We start from the raw sequence: 22,712 nt of genomic DNA, 5'->3' as shown, positions 1-22,712 counted from the left end.
GTCCTACAGCCCGCAACCTCAAACTACCACTACACACATATTCCACCACCATCGCTTTCCATGCCTTCCGTCCCGAGAGGCTAGATTACACATCTCTCTGAATATTCTTCCCCCATGGCCGGGGATTGCGTAATCTTATCGACGTGACGGGAGGGTGCCTCATCGCCAACGAGCCAGTCTCTCGCGCTCATACTCGCTCTCTGAATATTCGTGCCACTCGTCCTGCATCGTCCGAGCGTCAATCTGGCTTCTCGTTCCCTGGCCAGGCAAGCGCTGCCCGGTGAATGGCAGGCTCATGAAGCCGATTTGGCCCTCGATGCGGCCCCCGCCGAGGAACTTGACCCATCCGGTGTTCGAATCGCCATACATGATAGGACCCTCGGCCTCGCGTCCGCGCCAGAGAAACTCGTGCTCGTGATGCGACGAGGCTCTGGGCCGCTCCTCGAGAAACAAAACGCCATGGACCACGCCCAGATCAAATCTGCCCCAGAGGCTAGAGCCGGAAAGAGTGAGCGTGAGCTCAAAGTTGGAGCCGTATATCAGCCACTCCCGGCCGACATATTCGGAGGTGACGGCGTAAGTGCCGTTCAGGAGGCCGAGCCGCTCTAGGTCCATTTGCTCCGAGTACGGAGGCGGCAGTGCGTTGAAGTCGTCTTCAAATATGTAACTCTGTGATGCTGGCACGTCCAAGTAGCCCTGTGGTTCCGGCATGTCCAGATAGCCCTCTAATGCCAGATAGTCCATATCGCCCTGTGACGCCGGCTCGTCCATGTAGCCCTGTATTCCCGGCGTATCCAGGCAACCCTGCAATGCTGGCGCGTCCATGTACCTCTGTGACGCAGGCAAGTCCGTATAGCCCAGTGATTGCGGCGGAGACTGAAAGCGGCCGCGTGCTGCGGGTGCTTCACTTGGCCGTGAGGTCTGCCCTGTTGCGAATCGAGGGGGTGGTGACGGCGATGGTGGTCGCGCACGCGCCGAGGATGAAAAGGAGCTGCCCCATCGAGCAGTCCGGATCTGCCGCGCTGGTAGTGCTGGCTCCTCGGCCTTTATCTTCTTCGTAGCCTTCTGTACCATTCCTTCATCATCACCGGCCTCCCTCTTCACTCCCACCCTCGCTCTACTCGCCGACCCAGCCAACGCCTCCTCCTCGACTTTTACCTCGACCTTGACCTTGACCTTCACCGGACCCGTCTCAGTGGGCTCCTGCTCCTTCTTCATCTCGCGGTCCTTCCTGGTCCATGCCTTCCTGAGCTCCGCCTCCATCCTGGCTATGGACCCCGGAACGACGAGCTGGCCCGCCCTGACGGCGTCGTAGAGGCGCATGCGCGCCACGGCCTTTGTCTTGGACGGGTTGAGGCCGTAGTGGATGAGCTGCGCTTCGAACCAGTGCGCCGGGTAGTCCTTCTCGCTGCCGGCTGCAAAGTGCGCCTTGATCTGCGCGGGAGTCGCCCGCCGGTGCCGGTTTCCTCCTGACGCATCGGCGAAAAACTCGCCATTGGCGTATGCGAAGCCGGCGCCGGCGGCCGGCGGTGCGCCCAACAAGCGGGTAGAGTCTGGGGCCATGAGTGGCATCGCTGATTGCTTGATATTTATGTAGAAAGGAGCTGAAGCGAACTTCGAAAGGGACTAGCAACGGAGTTGACAAATACTGAGAACATCTGTGGTGGCCACGTTCCCCCTCGTCCAGCCCCCCGCCAAACCTTGGTCGACCAGATAGACCTAATGGCCGGTTCCTCGAAACTTGCTCAATGACCATTTATGATTCACCTTGAGTGGTTGTTGATAGCTTCTCAAAGGTGAATCAATTCTTCTCAGCGGCAGATGTCTGTCTCTATTCCGCATGTGGCCCGGCTCAGGTTCATCCACAACCTGTAGAAGCAATGGCAGAATGTGATCTCATAGGATTCGTGCTGTTTCAATATAACTACGAAAGAAATGTTCTGACCAAGCAACTGCTTACTTCTGTCTAGCTTGTCTTATTAACGACTCTGTAGGCGTTCTGAAATCCTCTTCGCAGCAAGCGCACCCAATCCTCTGACACTGTCCGCGCCTCGAATCTCGGGGATCTTCAAGAGTACTCCTACCTTCTGCTTGAACCAGTTGCGCAACTCGATGCTAAGCAGAGAGTCGACCCCGACCGTTTCCATAGACGCATCGAGATCCAGCTCCTCGCCGTCCCGCATCCTGAAAGCCGACAGGGCTGCAGCAATTTCCCGTGCCAAGTACGTTGCCGCTCTGTCTGTCTCGAGCAACGACGGGTCCGAGTTGCAACTGTGAAGGAACTCTTTGAGGCTCGCTGCACCCCCTTCATCCGCAACGCTCTGACCATTCTGAGGCCCGGCATTACCCGTCTGGAGGAACAGCGTCCGCGGGTCGCGCTGCCACGCCGCTTGGCTCATCGATGGCGCGGGCGTACTGCCAAACCTCAACCCGATCGCCATCTGCCCCTTGCTCACGTACCCGTCCGCGATGGAACGCCCACCTCGCTCGGACCTATCATCCGCATAAGACCTCGCCAGCATCAGCTCCAGCGCGTCCAGCAGCTCCTGCTCGTGCAGCGCATGCAGCGACTCCGCCCGCATCGCCTCGAGCCGGTACGTCTCCCGCGCCAGGATCCCGACGCCGCGCATCATGCCGATGTCGAGCACCGAGCAGGGTAGGCCCAGCGAGCGGCGGTACTGCGCAAACGCGTCGAGGAAGGCGTTGGCCGCCGCGTAGTTGGCCTGCCCGACCTGCCCGCCGAGGCCGGAGACGGAGCCGAACAGGAAGAAGAAGTCGAGCGGCTCCGTCGGCAGCTGCAGCGCGTTGTGCAGGTTCCACGCCCCGCGGACCTTGGGCAGGACGCAGCGCTGCCATTGAGCGTGTGACATGTCGGCCAGGTTGACGTCCTGCAGGGCCATGGCCGCGTGAAGGACGCCAGCGACGGGGTGCGACTGATTGACGGCTGCGAGCATGCGCCGCACGTCCTCCATCAAGCTGACGTCGCCGGATATGGTCTTGACGGTGCAGCCTTGGTACTCAAGTTCGTTGATGTAGTCGGCGTACTGCTGGACGGCTGCCTCGGCGGACCGGGAGAAGAAGATGAGGTGCCGCGCACCTTTCTCGACGAGAAACCGCGCAATAGCTTGACCCAGGCCGCCGAGTCCGCCCACGAAAATGTAAGTTCTGTCTGGGCGCAGTCGTGTTTGGAGTCTGTTAGGTGCTACTTTTAGTGCGGTATTATCCGTATCGTCGGGCATCATGAGCACGACTTCCTCCCAAGTTTTGGTTGGGCCACCTTGCACATAGGCGAGAGAATATTCAGCATCGGCTGCGTCGAAAGCCTTGATGGTTGATTGCATGAGGCCTTCTTTTTGCAGTTCAAGAGCCTTGGTGAGGAGCCTGAATCTGTGTTAGTTAAGAGTGTACTATGCAGTTTGGTGTGAACATGACTTGCCTGTGGCAAACGTCAGGGCGATGCAGAACCAGCTGCTTGATATCTACGCTAACGTAGGCTCGGTTGTTGCTGTGCAATGTTGATTGCTTGTCTTTGCTGGCCTCGCTTGGGTTTTCACTCAAGTTGATGCACTTGCCGAACGGTGCAGTATGGTTCCAGGCCTCTCCTGGACTTGAACCACCTTCGAGACTGAGCACAATATCGAAGCAGTCTCTGCCTAGCGATTTGGCGAGACTGGTAGCCTTGACGTCAGCTACCCTACCCCTTGGCACACCATACTGCTCGAGGTAATCTGCCTCTTCTGGAGACACCACCGTGCAATACACCTTACGCCACGAGTTAGGTTGGAGATTCACAAGAGAGTTTGCTAAAGGCCGCTGAGAAAGACTTACTTCAGCCCTGGCCATTTTAGCCAGCTTTATCGCAGCTAGCCCTGCGATGCTGCAAGGATTTGTGATCAAGACAGACTAGAATAGTTAGCACCACTCTGCTTATTTCTTCAAGGAGAGAGCAAAGCACCTCGCCCTTTTTGATCCTTGCGACCTCGTCTAGCGCATAGAATGCCTGTATGAGCGCTGAAGGGAGAACAGCTGCATCCTTGTTCGTGATTGTGCCCGGAATCTTGACACACTGTTTCTCAGAAAGCACTGCATGTGTCGAGCAGGCGTTGCTGCCGAAGAAGACAACTCTATCGCCAGCTTGAAGAGCTTGCACGCGGGGCCCAACACGGCTAATGACACCGCTTCCGTCGGTCCCAGCATTATCGCCTCCCGAGATCTTCGTGATTTTGACGTGAATCTCCACCAAGTCGCCACTTACTTCGGTTGCCTCAGCCCGTTTCCATCTAGCAGATGTCTTTGGCCCAGCCTTGCTAACAACCAACCTCTTTAGCCCACAAGACGCGTTCTGTTCGAGTAGTTCCTCGGACACTTTGACAGTGTGAAACCTGCTGGTCTTGATAATTCCCTCGGAGAAGGCATACTCTGAATCTGGGTTGGTGGCTCCACCCCCCAGATTACGATGCGGAAGCGTACCAAGCACATCCGCAACAGCCTCCCACCCTGTATTATCGAAACTATCCAACTCCAGTGTGACAATGTCAGCCGATGTCTCGTTGCGTATGGTACGCAAGGCTCCAACTGTTAAGGCATAATTTGGCTTTTGGCACTCGACCTGGCACGCGCCCGTGACCCAAAGCATTGGAGCGTCCTGCATAGACAAAATAGACTTCTTGAACGACACAAACATGTCGGGTGTTATGTCGTGCAGAAAGGGGCTCTCGAGGTCCAACAGACTCAGAACCGGCTGACCAGAGGGTATGTCCTGGCCAATGGTGAGAAAGGAGGGCTTGATATCTTGACTTTCTGTCAGGTAGCCAGTCAAAGAAGAGATGAGAGGATGTGTAGTGTCGCGACAGAGGACTGTTATTCTTTTTGGTCGGGGACTTTGTATAGTTGCTGGGCGTGCGAGTATGATGCTGCTGGAAGCGCTACTCCAGAATGTCGCATCGTTTGCGTCAAAACCAGCCTTTTGCAAGACGTTCTTGAAACCTTCGTGTGCCTCCTCGGCCTTTGAAGTTTTTATGGGCCAATAATCATAATCTAACGCTCTGAGATAACCGGCTATTGCGCAGCTAGGATCTGCTTGCTGGATCAAGAGTCTTCCCCGTGGCTGTAGGAGGCTCCTAATATGGTGGAGGTAGTCCGCGCGGCCTGTGCCCTGGCTGAGCTCGTCATCGGCGATAATGACAAGATCGTGTGTTGATTGAGAGAGCCCCTGAAGGGCGTCCACGATGTTTAATACCACGCCGGTCGCATTTGCAAAGCGCTCCCTGACTCTATCCGCCGCTTCCTGGGTGGGAACGGATACAACCAGGTCGCGATCATCACCGTTCTTGGAACTCAGGCTTCTGAGAACTCGGCCCAGCAGCTTGCCATTACCGGATTCGATCAGCAGAATGCGGGCTTTAGCATTTTGATGCCACAAGAGAGAGAAGAATTGTGACAAATCGACCTCGTTTCCAAGAAACTCGGATAGGCAGGTGTCAACATCAGGGTCCTTCGGAGGTGGAGGATTCGAGATACCGTTCATCTCGAAGAAAGCTTTGGCGTGGGAGTGTACCCAGTGAATTCGACTGGCGAGGTCTCGGAAGTCTCCACTTTCCTTTTCACAGATATCCAGTAGGTTGTCGATGATGAATCGGCGGGCATCTGGCTTCATCGTAGCCAGTTCATGGTAGTCGAGCACTCCGGGGTAAGCGCCGTTGACAGCGCGCTTGTGAATTGTGTCGAGCCACACTTTGAAGGACGTCAAGTGTCGGCCGTGATTTTGCAGTCCTGATAACTGGGATCGAGTCTCCAAAAGGCATGCCAACGCAAGCCTGTGCATTCGTTGTACGCTATCAACATGCCTAAACAGCCTTGCAGGGTCAACAAAGTCGATGTCGGCTTTCCACTCAATGATAGCTCCGGCATGTGGGTCATCATCCACAGTCTTGTTCGGTCCAAAAGGGGTGACCTGGAGGCCGTGTAGATGGAACACAAGTTTACCATTGGAGACGCCAATCACGTCGGCAACGGAGCCGCCATTCAATTGCTCGCTTGTCTCGCCTTCGACTTGAACAGATCCGGCCCGCTTCTCAGCGACGTACATCTCGTCAATGGATTTGGGCACTGAGGCAACCGTGAAGTTGCGTTCGAGGCCTCGGCAAGCCGCCACCATGCATATGTGAAGACTCGAATCTAGAGTAGTCGGATGGATCGCGTAGTAAGACGTACGTTGTGAGGTAGGAATGAGATCTGAAACTGTGGCCCCTGCTTTGCTTTGTTCGATTTGGGATGTTATGTCGGCAAGACCGCGGAACTTGGGACCGTAGGTAAGACCCCATCGCTGGCAGGTATAGTAGAACATGTCCGGAGACATTTTACGAGGGAGAGTTTTCGGGGTATGCAGATGTGGCAACTTGGAGGCAGCACCACCCCGACAGTGACCTGTGACCAGTCGTGTCCAAATTTCTCCATGCAAGGCAGAGATTGAAAAATTGTACCACGGCGATGCCTCGTCGGGTGTTTCTGGCACTGGTACCAAAGCGGTGATCACTTCGACGGCCTCGTCACCCAGCATGAGGGGAGAGAGAAACCTGACATTCCGGACCGAGTAGTCCCTGGAATTTGTCAGTTGGCGGATGGCTTCACCAGCCATCGTTATATATGCGGTTGCTGGAAGCAAAATGTCGCCTCCAAAGCTGTGGTCTCGCAGCCATGGCACATCTTCTACCCGAAGCTTGCACCGCCATGCGGGCACGGCATCGCCAGTATGCAGAACTCGGCTGCCAAGCAGTTCATGGTGATCGAATTGGCGCAATCTCCAGTCGCGGGAAAGCCTGCTTTCTACCCAATACTCTGCGTCATAATGCCAAGGATAGGTCGGCAAGTCTGTGAGGAGCTTACCAGCGGCGTTGACTCTGTTCAGATCAATCTCGAATCCTTGCGCCCAAAGCTGACCCGCAGCTTTGAGGATCGATACATGACCATCCACATTGCGTACGAGTGTAGGGATGTACTCTGCTGTCCGATTGTGTTTCTGGAGAATCTGGCGTAAGGGACCAGCCATTGCTGAGTGCGGGCCCAACTCGATGAAAGCTGCGTTCGGGAAATCCGATAGCAAAGCCTCGACCGCAGTGCTAAATAAAACTGGAGACACCATGTTGGTGGACCAGTATTTGCGAGGGAAGTCGGCGTTCAGTTTTCCAGTCACGGAGGAATAGAATGGCACCTGTGGTGGTTTGCCGTGCGCCACGCCAGCCACCCTATTGTCGAAGTTATCCCTGATGGCGAACATGTGTGCTTGTTGTAGGTCAGCTTTATAGATCTGGAAGTGTGGCATGACGACCTACGCGAATGGTACCCGCACTCGACCTGTAAGGCACGGCACAGCACCTCCGGATGCGCCTCTTTAATATTCACCATGACTCGGTGCAAAACGTCTATGTCGCCAGAAAGGGAAACACTGCAAGGTGAATTCTCGCAGCCAACAATCACGCCCGGCTCCAAATACGGTTCCACTTGGTCTTTGCCCAAACCGACAGCCGCCATGCCGCCTCGGTGAGCAGCCTTCAGCGGAGGCGTGATCTGACCGCGATGATAGGCCAAAGTCATTGCGTCCTTGGCACTTATGACGCCGGCGGCATAGCCAGCGCCTGTCTCCCCAGAAGAGTGTCCCACCACTGCCGCTGGCTGGATTCCCCATGAGCGGAGTAGGTCCGCGAGGGTGATCTGTAGGGCGGCAAGGCAGGGCTGGGAGAACTCGGCCTCATATAGGCGGCTCTGTCCCTGGGGCGCAATCATTGCTTCTGCATGCATGTAAGAAACACCGACTCATGGTGCAAGGAGCTAAAGAAAAGGCATTACCTTTTAGCGTCCATGAAGGAGGTTCAGGGAGGTCATCGAGGTATCCTTGCAGCTCTTCCAGCCTCTGGCTCACTAAGGGTACATTCTCGATGAGTTCCTTGCCCATCTGGGCCCACTGCGCCCCTTGGCCCGTAAAGACCCATATTAACGGCGGTATTTTCTGTGTGGGCTTGGTGATATTTGGGGGTTCGGTTCCTTCATCGGGATGTCGTATGACCGAGAACGCACGAAACACATGCGCTTCCCGGTGTGCGGCTAGAGTGTAGGCCGTATCTCGTAATTTTTCAGGATTCCTGGAAAGGTAAATACCGACGTTCTCCACTTGACTGAATGTCGAATGCTGGTTTGTGGCAGAAAAGGGAAGCAAAAAGTGCCGACCAGGGATGTCCGGAGGTGGAGTGTTGTTGCAGTGCTGTGCCGCAACGTTGGCGCACGTGGGTGACTCGAGGATAACCTTAAATCAACGGTCAGTAAATAGACTAGACTGTGTGTTTCAACCTTCCAGTTTCCTTGCCCGGGTATCTCGGGGCTGGTTATCCCACTGCCTAAATTTGTAGGTATAGGTGCGGACCAAAAGCAGAACACGAGTAGGTCTCTTCTTTCCTGATCGCTCTGTGAACCAACCACACAACCCGGCGGCGGTGTACAGGGTTGGAAAGATGACTCTCTTCTCTCACACAATACGTTTGGTCCTGGAGGAACCAACGAGCCTCTTACTTACATGAGCATTTGCGCCTCCAATGCCAAAGCTGTTGACAGACACTCGCTCCAACCGACCCGGCGGCCAGGGAGTCGCCTTGGTTGGGACAACGAGCTTCGCCTCCTCCCACGGGACTAGATGAACGAGTGCATGTCAGCAACCCTTTCCCAAAGTCATGCCCCATTGACGCAAAAAGTACATATTATCAAGGAATTGTCGACCAGAAAACTACTCACTTCTCGGATTGGGTTTCTTGAAATTAATGTTAGGTGGAATTGTCGAGTGTTCCAGGGCAAGAACCATCTTGATGACGCTTGACAGCCCGGATGCGCCTTCCCCATGTCCAATATTTGGCTTGACCTGAATCCTACGTCTCAGCGCCAGTCCGCAGAGCAATCCTCTCCTGTCTTGACGAGGATCAGCCAGCACTTACTGAACCAATATGAATGCCTTTCTCGCCCCAGATATTGGCAATTGCCTCGATCTCAATCGGATCACCAACCTAGCATACCAGTCAGTTTTTAGCAGCCCAGACCGATGCCGCCTTCGACTTGTGACTTACCGCAGTTCCTGTTCCGTGGCACTCGATCATCGCAACTGTCGATAGGTTTTTGATACCTGCGGCCCGATATGCCCTCCTGATCAGCTTCTCATGGCTGGATGGGTTCGGCACTGTCAGTCCAGGGGTTCTTCCATCGCCCGAGATACAAGTGTTCCGGATGACAGCACGAATGGGATCCCCATCGCGGACCGCATCGGACAACTTCTTCACGAGGATTGCGTTCACGGCCTCTCCACGCCCGTACCCGTCCGCGTCCGCATCGAACGACCGTGACGAGCCGGATGGAGACAAGACACCCTGCTCTGTCATGATGACCGTGTCGCGGGGCGTGAGGATGAGGTTGGTTCCGCAGACCACGGCGGCCGTGCATTCTCCAGACCGTATATCCTGACATGCCATATGAAGTGCCGAGAGCGACGATGAGCACGCCGTACGCAATACGATGCTGGGCACGGACAGATATCAGTCAGAGGCATCTGCAGAGGGAGCGAGGGGTCAGACACAGCCAACATACCTAGGACCTTTGAGATTGAACTCGTACGACACTCGATTGGCCATCACGTAGTCGCCATATATGTCGGCGCGCACCGGGTCCAGGTTCTGGCTGTCCTGCAGCTCGATCTTGTCCCAATCATTCCCCATGGTGCCGACGTACACACCAACCTCTTCACCGCGAAACTCCCGCCAGCCGGAGCTCTCAAAAGTCTCATACACCACCTCGAGCAATAGCCTCTGTTCTGGATCCATCGTCTCCACCTCCTCTTTTGACATGGACCAGAAGCTGGTGTCGACCTGTGCTGGGTTGTAATCTTGCAAGAAATTGCCGTGTCTGGTTCCAACATGGAGCGACTGGCCCGGTCCGTACCACGTGTCGACGGCGTAGCGATTAGTTGGCACCCGACAGCGCCCATTTCGGCCGTTTACTAGGAGATCCCAGAAGCCTTCAGCATCGCGAATGCCTCCCGGAAGCCGCATTCCCATGCCGGTGATTGCAATTGGCTCAACATCAGCCCTGCCCTCATCCGAGGCGATGTTGCCATTGGTCATTGGCTTATCTTGAGCGGCGGTAGACGAATGTGTCCCGTTGGGTTGTGCGAGATGCACCCTAAGAGGATCATTGCCTCGCATTGTCCACCAAGCCGTGTGTGCATAAGCCTCATTAGTGTGAGTTGTTGCTGGAGTACACTTTGGAGGAGGACGGGGGCTTGATCTAATTAAAGTCCAGAGACAACGATACAACTCGTCCCCGACACGGAACCAACGATCTCGCATCACCTCGCATCAAATAAGCGCACATAATCGAGGACCCTGACGCAATCATAATGGGGCGCACTCTTACAGAATATGCCCTTTGACATCGGCGGCGCTAGCTGATTCCTACGGAGAAATGGACACCCAGCTGTTTTCCGATGCTCCACGCTCCACGCTTCACTATACATTTTCTAATGTGACTCGACCTCACTTGCACACAAGTATGCAGCTAGTCTGCGAGCCGCCCGCCACTTCAGGTCAATGCCCCGTTGCTGACAATTGGCATTACCCCATACCGGAGCATGTGGGTACGCTTGGTCTCCTCGATCTCTTGCTGGGTGTCGTGTGCAACTTCGGCCGCTATTCCGTGGCCGTGAATAGTGTCAAAGGAATGCCTGTGCTCGATGGTGGTCCCCGAACGCAACACGACCTCGGCAGGGTAAAGGACCTGTCTTTTAAGGTCGCCGACGACCCGATGCACGATGAGCTGAGACGAATGCCGCCAAGGTTCTAAGCAGCCCAAAAAAAGTAAGGCTAGCTGACGTGCCGTGCTGATGACGGGAAACACCACCGTTACATCGCATGGATGGGGTATTACAACCGCGGACAGTAGTGGTCGAAATTATTCTTGACCATTGATCGAGTGACGTATCTGGCTAGCGCTTGATAGGGCAAACCAACCGCTCGAGCAGGAATAGGACTTTTGACCCGCGTTAGCCCAAGAACACGGCCACTGGGCCGATGGAGACGGAGCGGCCCAAGCGGGCTGTGCGTGCGTGCCAGTTGGTACCTATTCCACTTCTCAGTCTCAACTTCGTGATTCTTTTCTTTCGCAAAGGCATCGGTGCTCGCACATACATGCAGTTTCAGAGTCCGAGGACGTGGAGATCATTGGCCATCTTTCGAAATCACCAGGAACTAATGTCTAGCTTCATCGTGGATCTGCCAAAGGACCAGTCGGCCTCGAATAAGAGATCAACATCCGTTGATCGTCTCCGCTTTATGCATGTTATCAGCCCTGCAAGAGGATTGGCGTCAGCGGCCAAGCCCAGGTTTTAGGGGGGCCTAAACTACTGCTTACGGGACTAGCAATGGGTCATCTGTCCGATCAGACCAAGGAGGGTGATGAAATCCGAAGCTAAAGTTATGTATTGTTCTTCTTATTGTCCTTGCTTGGTCAAAGCCACACATTTGCTCGGCATGAGCCCCGACTTGAAGAGCATCTTTCTCACAATTGGACCCTGTACATTCTTGGCATCTTCTTGGAAGACGGTGATTTCCCTAATCTCCTACCTTGATCCTGGCCTTGGAGGATCTGAGCCATGTCGACTACCTGCGATTCGACATTTGTTCTCGCAACCTCATCTTTCTGCTCCTTGGGCAGGTGATAGTATTCACCGCCGGAAGATGTGATGTTGGCGCGATTTGGATTCATGAACCAGAACGCACGCAACATCGAAGTTCTTTCTCATGGGTCTCTATCAGTGCTAGAAGCTCAAGTGCGGCTATGAAAGGTGAAGGGGCTGCGACGATCATCGACAGCGTCGAGGTGACCCTTCCGTCCAAGATACACACTATGTTGGCGCACCCTTCACCTGATCTGATTGCCTCCAATGCCAGGACCCGGGCAAATAATTTGGCCTGCGTCGAGCTTTCCACGGGTTTGCGATGGAGCTATGGAGAGCTCGACACTGATGTACAACGCGCAGTGACCATTCTTCGCAGTGTCGAGGGCGTTCGAGCTGGCGACCGCGTGGCTGTTCTCGACCAGAACAGCGTATATCAGCTCATCATCCACCAGGCATTGCTGAGAATAGGAGCCATTTTCGTGCCCGTCAACTGGCGACTCTCCTCACCCGAGATCGCGCGCATCCTGGAAGACTGCTCGCCAGTCCTCTTCTACAGCCGAGATACGCACGTCCGATGCCAGCAAGCCCGACAGCGATGCAGAAGCTTCAGCTCCTTCACCAAAGCTCTCCAAGCTTCTCCGCCCGCACCCCCGATACCAATCTCGCCTGCTTTTTATGACAAGACAGGCACCATCCTCTACACCTCCGGCACTTCCGGCTCGCCAAAAGGGGTTATGCTGACGCCGCGTTGTCTCCTGGCCACGGCGACAAACTATGCCTACCTGGGCGAGGTCTCCACCGGCTGCGTCTTCCTCTGCGACTGCCCCATGTACCACATCATCGGCCTGGTCGTGCAGGTCTGGGCGCCGCTCCTGCGCGGCGGGACGCTGCTCGTCAGCCCGGGGTTCGACGCCGCGCAGACCAACCGCCGCCTCGCGGACCAGGACCTGGGCGTCACGCACTACTTCTGCGTCCCGCAGATGGCGACGATGCTGCGGTACGCGGAAGGGTTCGCGCCGGAGAAGTGGACCGCCCTGAAGGCCCTGTTCACGGGGGGCGCGCCGAACCCGCCCGCGAACATCCTGTGGTGGCTGGACAGGGGGGTCAAGATGGTCGACGGGTACGGCATGACCGAGGCCGCGACGACGGTCGGCATGCCGCTCGACGGGGTCGTCATCCGCGCCAAGGCCGGGTCGGCGGGGACGCTGGCGCCGCAGGCCCGGGTGCGCATCGTGGACCTCCTCTCGGACGGCGGCGGCGCCGACGGCGGCTGTCGGGACGTGCCGGACGGCGAGGCCGGGGAGATCCTCGTCCGGGGCCCGCACGTCACGCCGGGCTACTGGAATCGGCCCGCGGAGACGGCCGCGGCCTTCACCGAGGACGGGTGGCTGCGGACCGGCGACATCGCGCGGCGGGACGGGGACGGGTTCGTCTTTATCCTCGACAGGCGGAAGGACATGTACATCAGGGGCGGTGAGAACGTGTACTCCGCCGAGGTCGAGGCGGTGCTGATCGCGCACCCCGACGTCCAGGACGTGGCTGTCGTTGGCGTGCCTGATGAGCAGTGGGGGGAGAGCGGCCGGGCGTATGTCGTGCTCGAGCCGGGAGGGAGAATCGATGGCGAGGAGCTGCGGCTGTACTGCGATGGGCAGATTGCGCGGTACAAGATACCCAAGGAGGTCAAGTTTGTCGAGGCGCTGCCCCGGACGCCGTCGGGCAAGGTCATGAAGCACTTGCTCAGGGGCGGGATGACCGGACGGCGGGTGCCAGTGAATCGCCCCGGCAGGGGGTCTGCGAACGAACTGGCTGGTGGGACTGCCAATGGCTGCGGAATTCTGAATGGTGTGTAGATCATGAGAGTTGGATGGAATGCTCGTGGCGTACGAACATGGCGCAACGTTAGTACTCTTCACAATCTGACCTCGAGATATCATCATATGATACTTGGAATACATCTGATATTCATTTTTGGGTGTAGTCATCTCGTGTATGTCAAAAACTAGTGTTTACACCAAACAAACACCAGTATCCTGAAAACCTGCGTAGACCTCACTGCCTACTCCTTCAACAAGTTCAGCGTTTTACTTGCTGTGCTCGACGTTAACCTGTTGATTCTAGTAAGCACACATGTCAGACAGGATCCATCTTTTTCACTTCAAAGCCGCCCATTGGGGCAAAGACAGACTCACCTTCTCAACATCGCCCTCCTCATCCATGCTCTTCCGCACGGCACCCTTGGGGTCGGCGGTGGGGACGCCGCGCACGCAGACGTAGGTGCGGAACTTGCGGGCGGGCACGCCGGCCTCGAACATCTCGTCGATCTCCTCGAGCGTGCGGCCCTTGGTCTCGGGCAGGAAGAAGAAGACCCAGAGGGCGGCGATGGCGCACGAGGGGGTCCAGATGTAGCCGTAGCGGGGCCCCCAGTTGAGCGACTGCGGGTTGATGAAGTAGGGCGCCGTGAAGGTCGTCAGCCAGGCGAAGAAGAAGCCCGAGGCGGCGGCGAGGCCGAAGGTGTAGCTGCGCAGGCGCTGGGAGGGGATCTCGCCGCCCGCGAGCCAGGCGTATGAGGCGATCATACCCTGTGGAAGGAAGATGAAAGTTAGATCCGACCGTCGCATGAACTTGCTGCACTTTAAGGGACAGGAGAGCGAATGGATTTATTTGTTCCCTTTGTATCATAACTTACGTTGTACGAGGCGAGGTACAGGGAGCTCAGCCCGACGAGAACCTGGCCCGTGACCTTGGCGCCGGGGTTCTTGTCGTAGGTGATGGCGATGATGAGCTGCAGGATGCCGCAGGTGACGAGGCCGATGGTCATGATGACGCGGCGGCGGCCGTAGCGGACGACGATGAGCGAGTTAATAAGGATGGCGACGATGCCGACGGTGCTAAGGACGTTGGTCATAGCAAACGGGTCAGTGACCTTGGCCATGCCGAAGAAGTAGGCCTTGTAGGCGATGATGAACATGGAGCCCGAGGCGGCCTGCAGGGTGACGACGCAGACGGACAGCGCGGTGCGGCGCCGGTCCGTCTTGGTGCGGAACATGTCGAGCACGCCGACGTTGCTGCCGAGCTCGCGCTCCTTGTCGATGGCGGCCTTGATCTCGGCGACCTCGTCGTCGATGGGCGCCGTGGGCGGGCGCAGCCACGAGAGGGACCTGTGCGCGTCCTCGAGGCGGCCCTGCAGCACGAGCCAGCGCGGGCTCTCGGGGATGAAGAACAGGGCGACCGTGAGGATGCAGGGGACGACGTAGATGATGCCCAGGGGGATGAGGTAGGCCGACTTGTCCATGCGCTTGGCGGTGGCCCAGTCGATGATGGTGCCGACGAGGGTGCCCTGGTGGAGGGACGTTCCGGTTAGTCATCAGAACAAAGGACCGACGCGCAATTTCCTTTATATATCAAGCATTATGCACGGCGACTGCGACTTACAAAGGACGTGCAGAACTGGAAGATGGTCAGGAAGAGGCCGCGGTACTTGGCCGGGCTAGACTCCTGGATGTACAGCTGCGAGAAGGTCATGAAGAAGCCGTTGGCCAGCCCGATGAGCAGGCGTCCCGTGTAGAGGGCCCCGATGTTTTCCGTGGCCATCATCAAGATGTTGGAGACGCAGCAGAGGGCGCAGGCGAGCCAGAGGCATTGCTTCCGTCCGAGCTTGATGGCGGCAAAACCAGCACCGCCTGAGCTGATGAAGGCACCGAGGGTCATGAAAGAGGAGATAATCTGCTGCCGAGTGGTGTCGAGGTTCCAGCCGAGGGCGGTGTTGGGCGCCCTGTAGCCAAAGATCTGTCGATGGCGAAGAAGGGCGTGTCAGTCCAATTGCTTCACTGATTCGTTCTGAATAGCAAAGCGGGCGTACGAACCATGAGGAATCCTGGCATCGCCTGCAGACCTCCAATGAGGCCAAAGTCGACGCCATACTGGAAGGGCGACAGGATGATAAGCCCGCAGGCCACGAAGCACTTCCAGTGCGCGCGGATGGTGTCCTCGGGGTGGTCTGCTGTCATCTTGACCGGCGTCTCTCAAGGCTCGAAAGGTAGCGAGTGAAGACCACAAAGAAGAGGAATTGAGGCTGGCTGTTGAGTAAACACAGAAGGAAACAAGTCTCTCCTCAGGATCCGGGTTGGAGGTCTAGGTTTATGCAGATCCTTCCCCTGCATGCCATTTATATGCCACCGTCGCAATGGAGAACCCTAGTCGTGTGCCTTTATTACCCCAGCACCTACTGCGTATCCCATCTACTTGGCTAGGCGAGAAAAAGAAAGAACCTGCTATGAGGTACATACACACACACACACACACACACACACAGAACCCCCGGAGCAGGAGGTCGTGAACTTTGGCTCGGTCGGCGTGCCAATCAAGTACCGACAGCCGTCCAAATGACCAATAGGTGACAGAAAAACGCCCCTTTGTCTTGGCACAGAGGGGTTGGGGTAAATCTGGATGGAGATAATAGGTTGGAAGTCCTTTGACGTTGTGTTTAGCCTGCTCGAAGCGGGGCCCCGTGCAGGCCTCGTCGGCTTCATGGAGCCGAAGCATGCAAGCGATGGATGTCCCAGGGCGAAACACACGCGAAATCGACAAGAATCACAGACTATTGCTCTCCTCACCCCCAACCTGGACACAACAAATTTGGGGTAGGTGTGTCTTAGTCTGGACTGCCAAGATGACAAGTCGCGATCCTTTGCCATCAAGTCGTCTGGACCACGGCTGTATCTGCCCGTACGACACGTTCGCCACCATTGAGGCAACGCGGTGAGATCGATGCGTCTCGTCACTTCAAATGGGTCCCCATGGGGAAAGACGGGGTAGAAAGTGGAGTATCCTTTGCATGAATTGAGATGGAAAGCGGATCCTGTTCCCCAAGCACGGCTGGAGACCATCGTATCCTGTCGAGCTGTGCAGAGGCGCGTCGACACATCTAGCCCTGTTGGCGGCGGCACAGCGTCCCTAGTATCAAAAGTACCTACCTTCGTACAGTAGTAGTGTCTACCCCTGCCTTCCCCAACTTCAAGGAGGTCATCTCGGATTGCTCGGGCGTGCCAGTCCCTCGGTATTGCATTTGTTGGTTCTTGGGGATGCCTGGGCTGGGGGCAGAGCCTCTCCCACCGTTACATCCCTGAGCCACGTTTGCCTTGCATGCTCTAGTCTCGCGGATTATCTCCAAGGGGGAGGTTGTCTAGCTGAAATTGCCGACGAGTCGATGGATCCGAAGTATTTGTACGCCAACCATCGCAGGATTACCAACACATCTTAAGCAGCTTGTAGTCCCTTACCGAGGTCTGTACTCCTCCGAAGCCTGCGCTTATTCAAGGTTGACAGGCTCTAATCGTCATCTTGCGTTGTGTGGTTCCGAAGACTATTTTGTGCTTGTTTCTATGCATAATCTGAGGCTGAAGTTAGTTGAGGATTGCTAAAATGCCGAGATTTCCCCTTGCCACAACCACACCCAGCTGCTTGCACCTGCACACCACTCCCGAACCCCATCATTCCCAATTGAATATGCCGGTTCAATTGATAGGAATCGTCCAGACTATGGCAAGGTTTGTGAAGGCAGTTTATGAAAAGTGTATCTCGGCTTGGCTAGGGCAGTGTCACGCTGCTCGATTGGTAACCCCCGGCAACCCTGCCCGGACCTTTCACCGATCGACTGAACCCCCTTTGCCACTCATGTCAGTGTCACAAGTGATGACCTGTAAAGTTGAATTTTGTTTGAGCATTTCCTAGTAATGAGTCTTGGGTGAATCAAGACTACAACAGTCGTTGTGGCAGTTCCCTATCAAACCTGTTTTGACCAACCCTCATACAGTCTCGCCAAACGCTAGTTATCCTGCCCTGGAGCAAACAAGCGGAGGTAGGATTCATTCATCATCATATTATATCCCACATTACCAACCTTCCTTCCTCGTCTCTCACGTATACAACCAGCCATGCATGTCATGACTGCGCACCAGCAGCCTTCAGCTCCTCCTCCAGCGCCAACAGGTCCTCCAACCCCTTGCACATAACCTCCCTCTCCCGCTCGCCCATCGGCAGGCACGGCCGCCGCGGCTCGACGCACCCCCTCTCCGCCTCGCCGTGGAACATGGGGAACGCAGCCTTGACGCCGACAAACCCAGTCTGTATCGCCAGCCAGTCCGCCGCCGCCACGCGGGCCTGCACACGTCTCGCCTCAGCCAGCCTACCCTGCTCGAACAGCTCGAGCACGCGCACACACGCCCTCGGCGCCAGGTTCGCGAGGCCAGAAATAGTTCCGTGCGCTCCCACCACGGCTCCCTGCAGTATGAAGTCGGCGCTGCCGCCCGCGACGAAGAAGCCCGTGCCCTCGGTCGCCGCCGCCACGCGCGCCAGCTTGCCCGTGTTGCCGCACGTCAGCTTCACGCCCGCGACGTTGGGGTGCCGCGCCGCGGCGCAGACGGCGTCGCTGTCGAGGTCGACGCCGTTGGCCGCGGCCGGGTAGTTGTACACCAGCACGGGAATGGGGCTCGCGTCGGCGACGTCGTGGAAGAAGCGCACAAAGGCGTCGCCTCCACCACCACCACCAGCGTTCTTGAGCAGGCCGGCGTAGTACCCCGGCGGCAGGACGAGCGCGTGCGTCGCGCCGGCGCGGTGGGCGTCGCGGCACAGGGCCACCGTCTCGCGGACCGACTGGGCGCCGCAGCCGGCGATGATGGGTAAAGGGTGGTCCGCGTCGTGGCGCAGGGCGTCGGCGACGTGCTTGATCGCGGCGAGGCGCTCGGCGGGCGACAGGTGCGCGGCCTCGCCGTTGGAGCCGTGGAGAACGAGGCCCGCGACGCCGGCGTTGGCGAGGCGGACGGCGTGGCGCTGGGTGGCGGCCGCGTCGATGTGCTCCGTGTCCGGGGTGAAGAAGGCGAGGAGAGGGACGTAGACTCCCGGCTTGAGGGGTGGTGTGGTGGAGGAGGTATGGGCGGCGGCGGCATCAGTACCATCCTGGAAGGAGCTTACGGAGCTGCGGGCTGGTGTTGTGGCCATTTTTGCTCGTCGGCGCTATGTAGAGCTTGTGTGTGATGTAGAGCCAGTTAAGGGGGAAGAAGAGACGACGGTAAGTGACAGGATGTGAGATGGCCTACATTCCGTGTCCAAGGCATCTGTTTCAATGAAGCGCGAGACGGATCTTTTATATATCACGAGATCACTAGGACATGGAGCGGCTCATTGCCGGAAATAGCAGGGGAGCATAATGGAGGGTAGGGGAGCACACGTAAGGGAAACGACGGCAGTGCCATTGGTAAGAAAGTAGCTGTCCGAGGACCTCCAGCGGGTCTCGGCTGGAGTGAACATTGGAGACAGTGAAGAAGAAAAGAGGTCCTGTGGGGGCAGACAGTGCCTCAATCCTGTCCGTCGACCCATGTCCGGGTCATCGTGACCATTGTCAAAGGCTTGTCCATCAGTACATGAGCGACGGACCCTGGTCAAGGAGGCTCTTAATATCCCAAAGACCGACGAATCAGGGCACCGGAACGCCTTCTTGGGTCATCAAGACACAGCACATCCCTCGAGTCGGGGATCCAGGATCCCAGTCTGGGTGGTGGTGTGTGAACCCAGCCGGGCGGCAACGTGGGGGTGTTTTCTGTCCGCATCATCCATCCTCGCCATCCCTCAGCCCGAGACCCTGACTCCGTGGCCTCAGGTCGGTAAGACGGGGCGCAAGGGTGAACCTCGGAAGACAGAATAGCGTGGGGGGGGGAGGGAGACAGATACGACCAAGGACCTAAAGAGAGGGAAAGAGGCGCACCATCCCAGTAGGAACGAAGAAAAGCACATAACCAGACGTATGTACCACACAATTGTCATCAAGTCGCCGAGTCGGGGATGAGTGGAACTGCTGCTTTAAAGCGAGATGGGTAAACGGTCGACGTCGGCATGGTCGCGTGGCGCCTGGAGGTCTACCATCGTAACGTCGTACCCAGCATCAGGTCCTGCTGTCGATGGCTGCAGCCACTCCCGAGTTTCCATGTGTCAGGCAGGCATTGTGCATCCGAGGGAACATTCGTCCAGCAGTTGGAGCAAAGAAGGACGGTAAGAAACCAGCATGAGTAAGGAGACAGAGCGGTATTGTCTTTGGAAGTGCACCTTTCTTTCCTCGGGCGGACTTGTGCTCTAGTGGGGTTTTGTCCGCTCATATGACACGGCAACGCCGTCATCTCGGCAAGGTGGCGAAAGGAGATTGAATGCAGAAGAAGGAAATCCTGTCCAATTGTGATATTGTCGCGGGGAAAAGAGCGACCAGTCACTGGCAGTCAGTGGTGGCGGGGTTTCCTTCAGGCCCAGGTTCCTCCTCTTGCGATGTGACCCCCACGCTCTTGGCCCTGTTTGTCTGTCTCCCCTGATTTCCATTTGCCAATCACGCCCGCCCTGATCCTAGGCGAGAGGCGGAGATCATGCAAGGGAAATCCGGGATCGGGCTCGAGGAGTCGCAAGCATGTCCATCGCGCAAACACCAGCCAAGCATGCCAAGCAATAGATCACAGGGCCATAGACAACACACGACTCAGGACAAGCCGTTGTGCACGAGATTCGTCGCCAGAAGCCGTCGACTGGAAGCGAGAGGGTTCGCTGCAAGTCCACGACGGCTGACAGAGTTGTACTACATGAGACGAGCGTCCATTACATTGCATGGCGTCAGGGTTGTCATGGTCGTGTCATTAAACTCTGCTCCGGGAGAGTAGCTATCGGCGGCCTCCGCAATGCTCCTACCAAGCGTCGTCCTCATCGTCTGATTCCTCGGCCTCCTGGATGGTGAGCCCGTCATTATCGTCTTCGTCCTCCTCCGGATCCTCGTCGTCGTCAAAGTCTCCATTCACGTATTTGACACCACCGCCATCGCTGTCTTCTTCAGACTCCGAACCCGAACCAACCATGATGGGGTTTTGTTGGCGGTGCAGCTGGAGCCGTTCTGCAAGTGAGATGCGTCGTGGGGGATCGTCTTCCTCGTCGTCTTCCTCCTCGCTATCCTCGTCCTCGTCCTCTTCCTCTTCCTCGCTGTCCCCTTCCTCGTCTTCTGAGACTCTCCTTCCCCGACTGGTACCTGACTTGACAGGTCGGGCTGGATTGGCTGTCTCTACTACATCCTCATTATCACCCTCTTCATCCTCGGACTCGGGAAGAACCCTTCGAGCCCGTCGGTTCTTTCGAGGAGCGTCTTCCTCTCCCTGACTTCCACCCTCCGAATCTGATTCGATAACGCGCCGCTTTGCCTGCCTCTTGCCACGGCGGGATGGGTTGGACGCTATCTTCTCCTCATCGCTGCCTTGATCTTCCGATTCGGGCTCCGGACTCGAGAACACGGCGGCCTCCAGCTCATGATGATCCGAAGTAAGATCAATCGCTTCTATCGATCTGGGGGCTGCTTCGCTCGATACTGATTCCGCATCCGATAACGGCTGCACGTGCAAGTCATCTTCGTCGTCCGAGATCTCGGCTTCTTCGATGTCATCGTCGTCAATGCCCTCGCTCTCGTATTCGTCTTCCACGTCCGCGCCTTCACTATCGGACCCAAAATCGAGCTCGCCCTCGAGAGCAATATTCCACTCTTCCTGTTTCCCGCTCCAGCCGCGCAAGAGCTCAAACCTGTTGACGCCGGTCTCGAACTCGAACTGGATCATTGGCCAGACTTCTACTCCCGAGGGCAATGTTCGAGAGACCGGTAGCTGGTCCTTTTCGCCGTTTGATCCATCTCCTTCTTCGAGTACACCACCATCACCGTCTTCTTCTTCGCCAGATTCATCCTCTTCGTCCTCTCCGTTGTGGCCTTCAAGTGGCCCGGTCATCATCGCAGCAAGAGATTCGAGACCCCTCGGCACCTGGGCAAGCCTCCTAAGATAGCCTCGCTTGGTCGGGTCGATGGGAATGTTTTGCTCCGCCCACTCTCGGTTCTTGGTTAGGTTTGGCCATGCAAAGATGGTCTCGTAGTCTTCTCTCAGTTCTCCCAGGCCGGGCTCCTCCTCGTCTGTCTGAATGTAGTAGTTATGGACCATGTCCGATGTGCACCAGTGCGAGTGTACAGCCTCAACCATGGTGTCGTCGAAGCGTAGAAAGACGGACTTGAGGCTGGGCAGGCTCTGCAGGATCGACTGTAGCTTCTGTGGGTCGAATGAGCCCAAGCCGAACGCGACTCCATCGAGCGCGATATTGGCGATGTTGGCACAGAAATCCCGTATCCGCTTGGGCAGCTTCCTCGTAGTCAAGATAGGGATGTGGCCGGCCATGTAGACGACGTCCGACTCTTTGTTGAACCGCACGATAGCGTCTTGGCTCTCGATGTTGAAAGAGTCGGGCAATCTGCGGAGGGCCAGTGCGCGGCTCTCGCGATGGACCGCGAGTACGGTCCTTGCAGGTGCCGTCTGCTGCGAGAGCGTTGGTCCTTCGGCGAGATATGTAGAGTCTTCATACTGAAGGAGCACTGTATAGACGCGTGGATTGGCGAGAAGATCAGGGCAGAACATCTCCCAGACGCGTTGGCGCATCTCTGGTGGCAGACGCTTGAACTGATAGAAGGTGGGTGGGATGTATTCAACGTCGTCATCAGATTCTGAGTCTTCCGATGATTCATCACCCGATTCGGCTGCTTCTATGTCCAGAAATCCATGCGACTCATCAGACTCTGAATTTTCGGACTCATCATCCAAAGCCCGTGCTGAGTCGTTCGCCTCCTCTGAGTCCGAACTCATCGTGATCGGGTCTTTCCAAAGGTAAGCAAGCTCGTTTTCGTCGATTCGAAGATATCTTGAGCTGTATATGCGACGAAAGTGCGAAAGAAGGCGGTAGATTGTTTGTTCTTGATGATGAAAGGTTGACGAGTAGTTGCCTCGTTTCAGCAATCTGAGATGAACGAATCTCGGAAACGGGTCCACTTTCAATTCACGCCTAATCCACAGCCAAACACGCGCTAGTGACGTCCCTGGCTCTGGCTGACAGCTGGCACATTCAATATCTCAGCTTGCCCCACCTGCATGTACCTCCGTACCTCACAATAGTCATT

General features: G+C 56.6%; 6 protein-coding genes across 6 annotated transcripts; 1 reads left to right on the top strand and 5 right to left on the bottom strand.

Annotated features, from left to right (window-relative positions):
* Positions 1 to 159: 159 nt before the first annotated feature.
* E0L32_003823 (uncharacterized protein) lies at positions 160 to 1,572 on the bottom strand (the record flags this gene model as incomplete). The annotated part of the gene is made up of 1 exon (XM_031138165.1): positions 160 to 1,572. One exon carries the CDS (start codon positions 1,570 to 1,572, stop codon positions 160 to 162), a length of 1,413 nt encoding a protein of 470 aa, XP_030998240.1.
* Positions 1,573 to 1,979: 407 nt separating this feature from the next.
* Positions 1,980 to 10,235, bottom strand: E0L32_003822 (uncharacterized protein; the record flags this gene model as incomplete). Its single annotated transcript, XM_031138164.1, has 11 exons — positions 1,980 to 3,381; positions 3,428 to 3,762; positions 3,829 to 3,903; positions 3,956 to 7,281; positions 7,332 to 7,787; positions 7,846 to 8,299; positions 8,567 to 8,679; positions 8,782 to 8,905; positions 8,979 to 9,047; positions 9,108 to 9,552; positions 9,622 to 10,235. 11 exons carry the CDS (start codon positions 10,233 to 10,235, stop codon positions 1,980 to 1,982), a joined length of 7,413 nt encoding a protein of 2,470 aa, XP_030998239.1.
* A 1,699-nt stretch (positions 10,236 to 11,934) lies between these two features.
* E0L32_003821 (uncharacterized protein) lies at positions 11,935 to 13,557 on the top strand (the record flags this gene model as incomplete). The annotated part of the gene is made up of 1 exon (XM_031138163.1): positions 11,935 to 13,557. One exon carries the CDS (start codon positions 11,935 to 11,937, stop codon positions 13,555 to 13,557), a length of 1,623 nt encoding a protein of 540 aa, XP_030998238.1.
* Positions 13,558 to 13,788: 231 nt separating this feature from the next.
* Positions 13,789 to 15,714, bottom strand: E0L32_003820 (uncharacterized protein; the record flags this gene model as incomplete). The annotated part of the gene is made up of 5 exons (XM_031138162.1): positions 13,789 to 13,812; positions 13,897 to 14,337; positions 14,394 to 15,044; positions 15,140 to 15,493; positions 15,571 to 15,714. The coding sequence occupies 5 exons, from the start codon at positions 15,712 to 15,714 to the stop codon at positions 13,789 to 13,791; spliced, it is 1,614 nt and encodes a 537-aa protein (XP_030998237.1).
* Positions 15,715 to 17,647: 1,933 nt separating this feature from the next.
* Positions 17,648 to 18,703, bottom strand: E0L32_003819 (uncharacterized protein; the record flags this gene model as incomplete). The annotated part of the gene is made up of 1 exon (XM_031138160.1): positions 17,648 to 18,703. The coding sequence occupies one exon, from the start codon at positions 18,701 to 18,703 to the stop codon at positions 17,648 to 17,650; it is 1,056 nt and encodes a 351-aa protein (XP_030998236.1).
* Positions 18,704 to 20,424: 1,721 nt separating this feature from the next.
* On the bottom strand, positions 20,425 to 22,401 carry E0L32_003818 (uncharacterized protein; the record flags this gene model as incomplete). The annotated part of the gene is made up of 1 exon (XM_031138159.1): positions 20,425 to 22,401. One exon carries the CDS (start codon positions 22,399 to 22,401, stop codon positions 20,425 to 20,427), a length of 1,977 nt encoding a protein of 658 aa, XP_030998235.1.
* Between the last annotated feature and the right edge of the window lie 311 nt (positions 22,402 to 22,712).

The sequence above is a fragment of the Thyridium curvatum genome, assembly GCF_004353045.1.
Source record: "Thyridium curvatum strain D216 chromosome Unknown NODE_17_length_530222_cov_84.051745, whole genome shotgun sequence".
Classification (NCBI taxonomy): domain Eukaryota; kingdom Fungi; phylum Ascomycota; class Sordariomycetes; order Thyridiales; family Thyridiaceae; genus Thyridium; species Thyridium curvatum.
The sequence above is the reverse complement of the archived record's forward strand: the minus strand, read 5'-3'. Positions and strand labels throughout refer to the sequence as shown.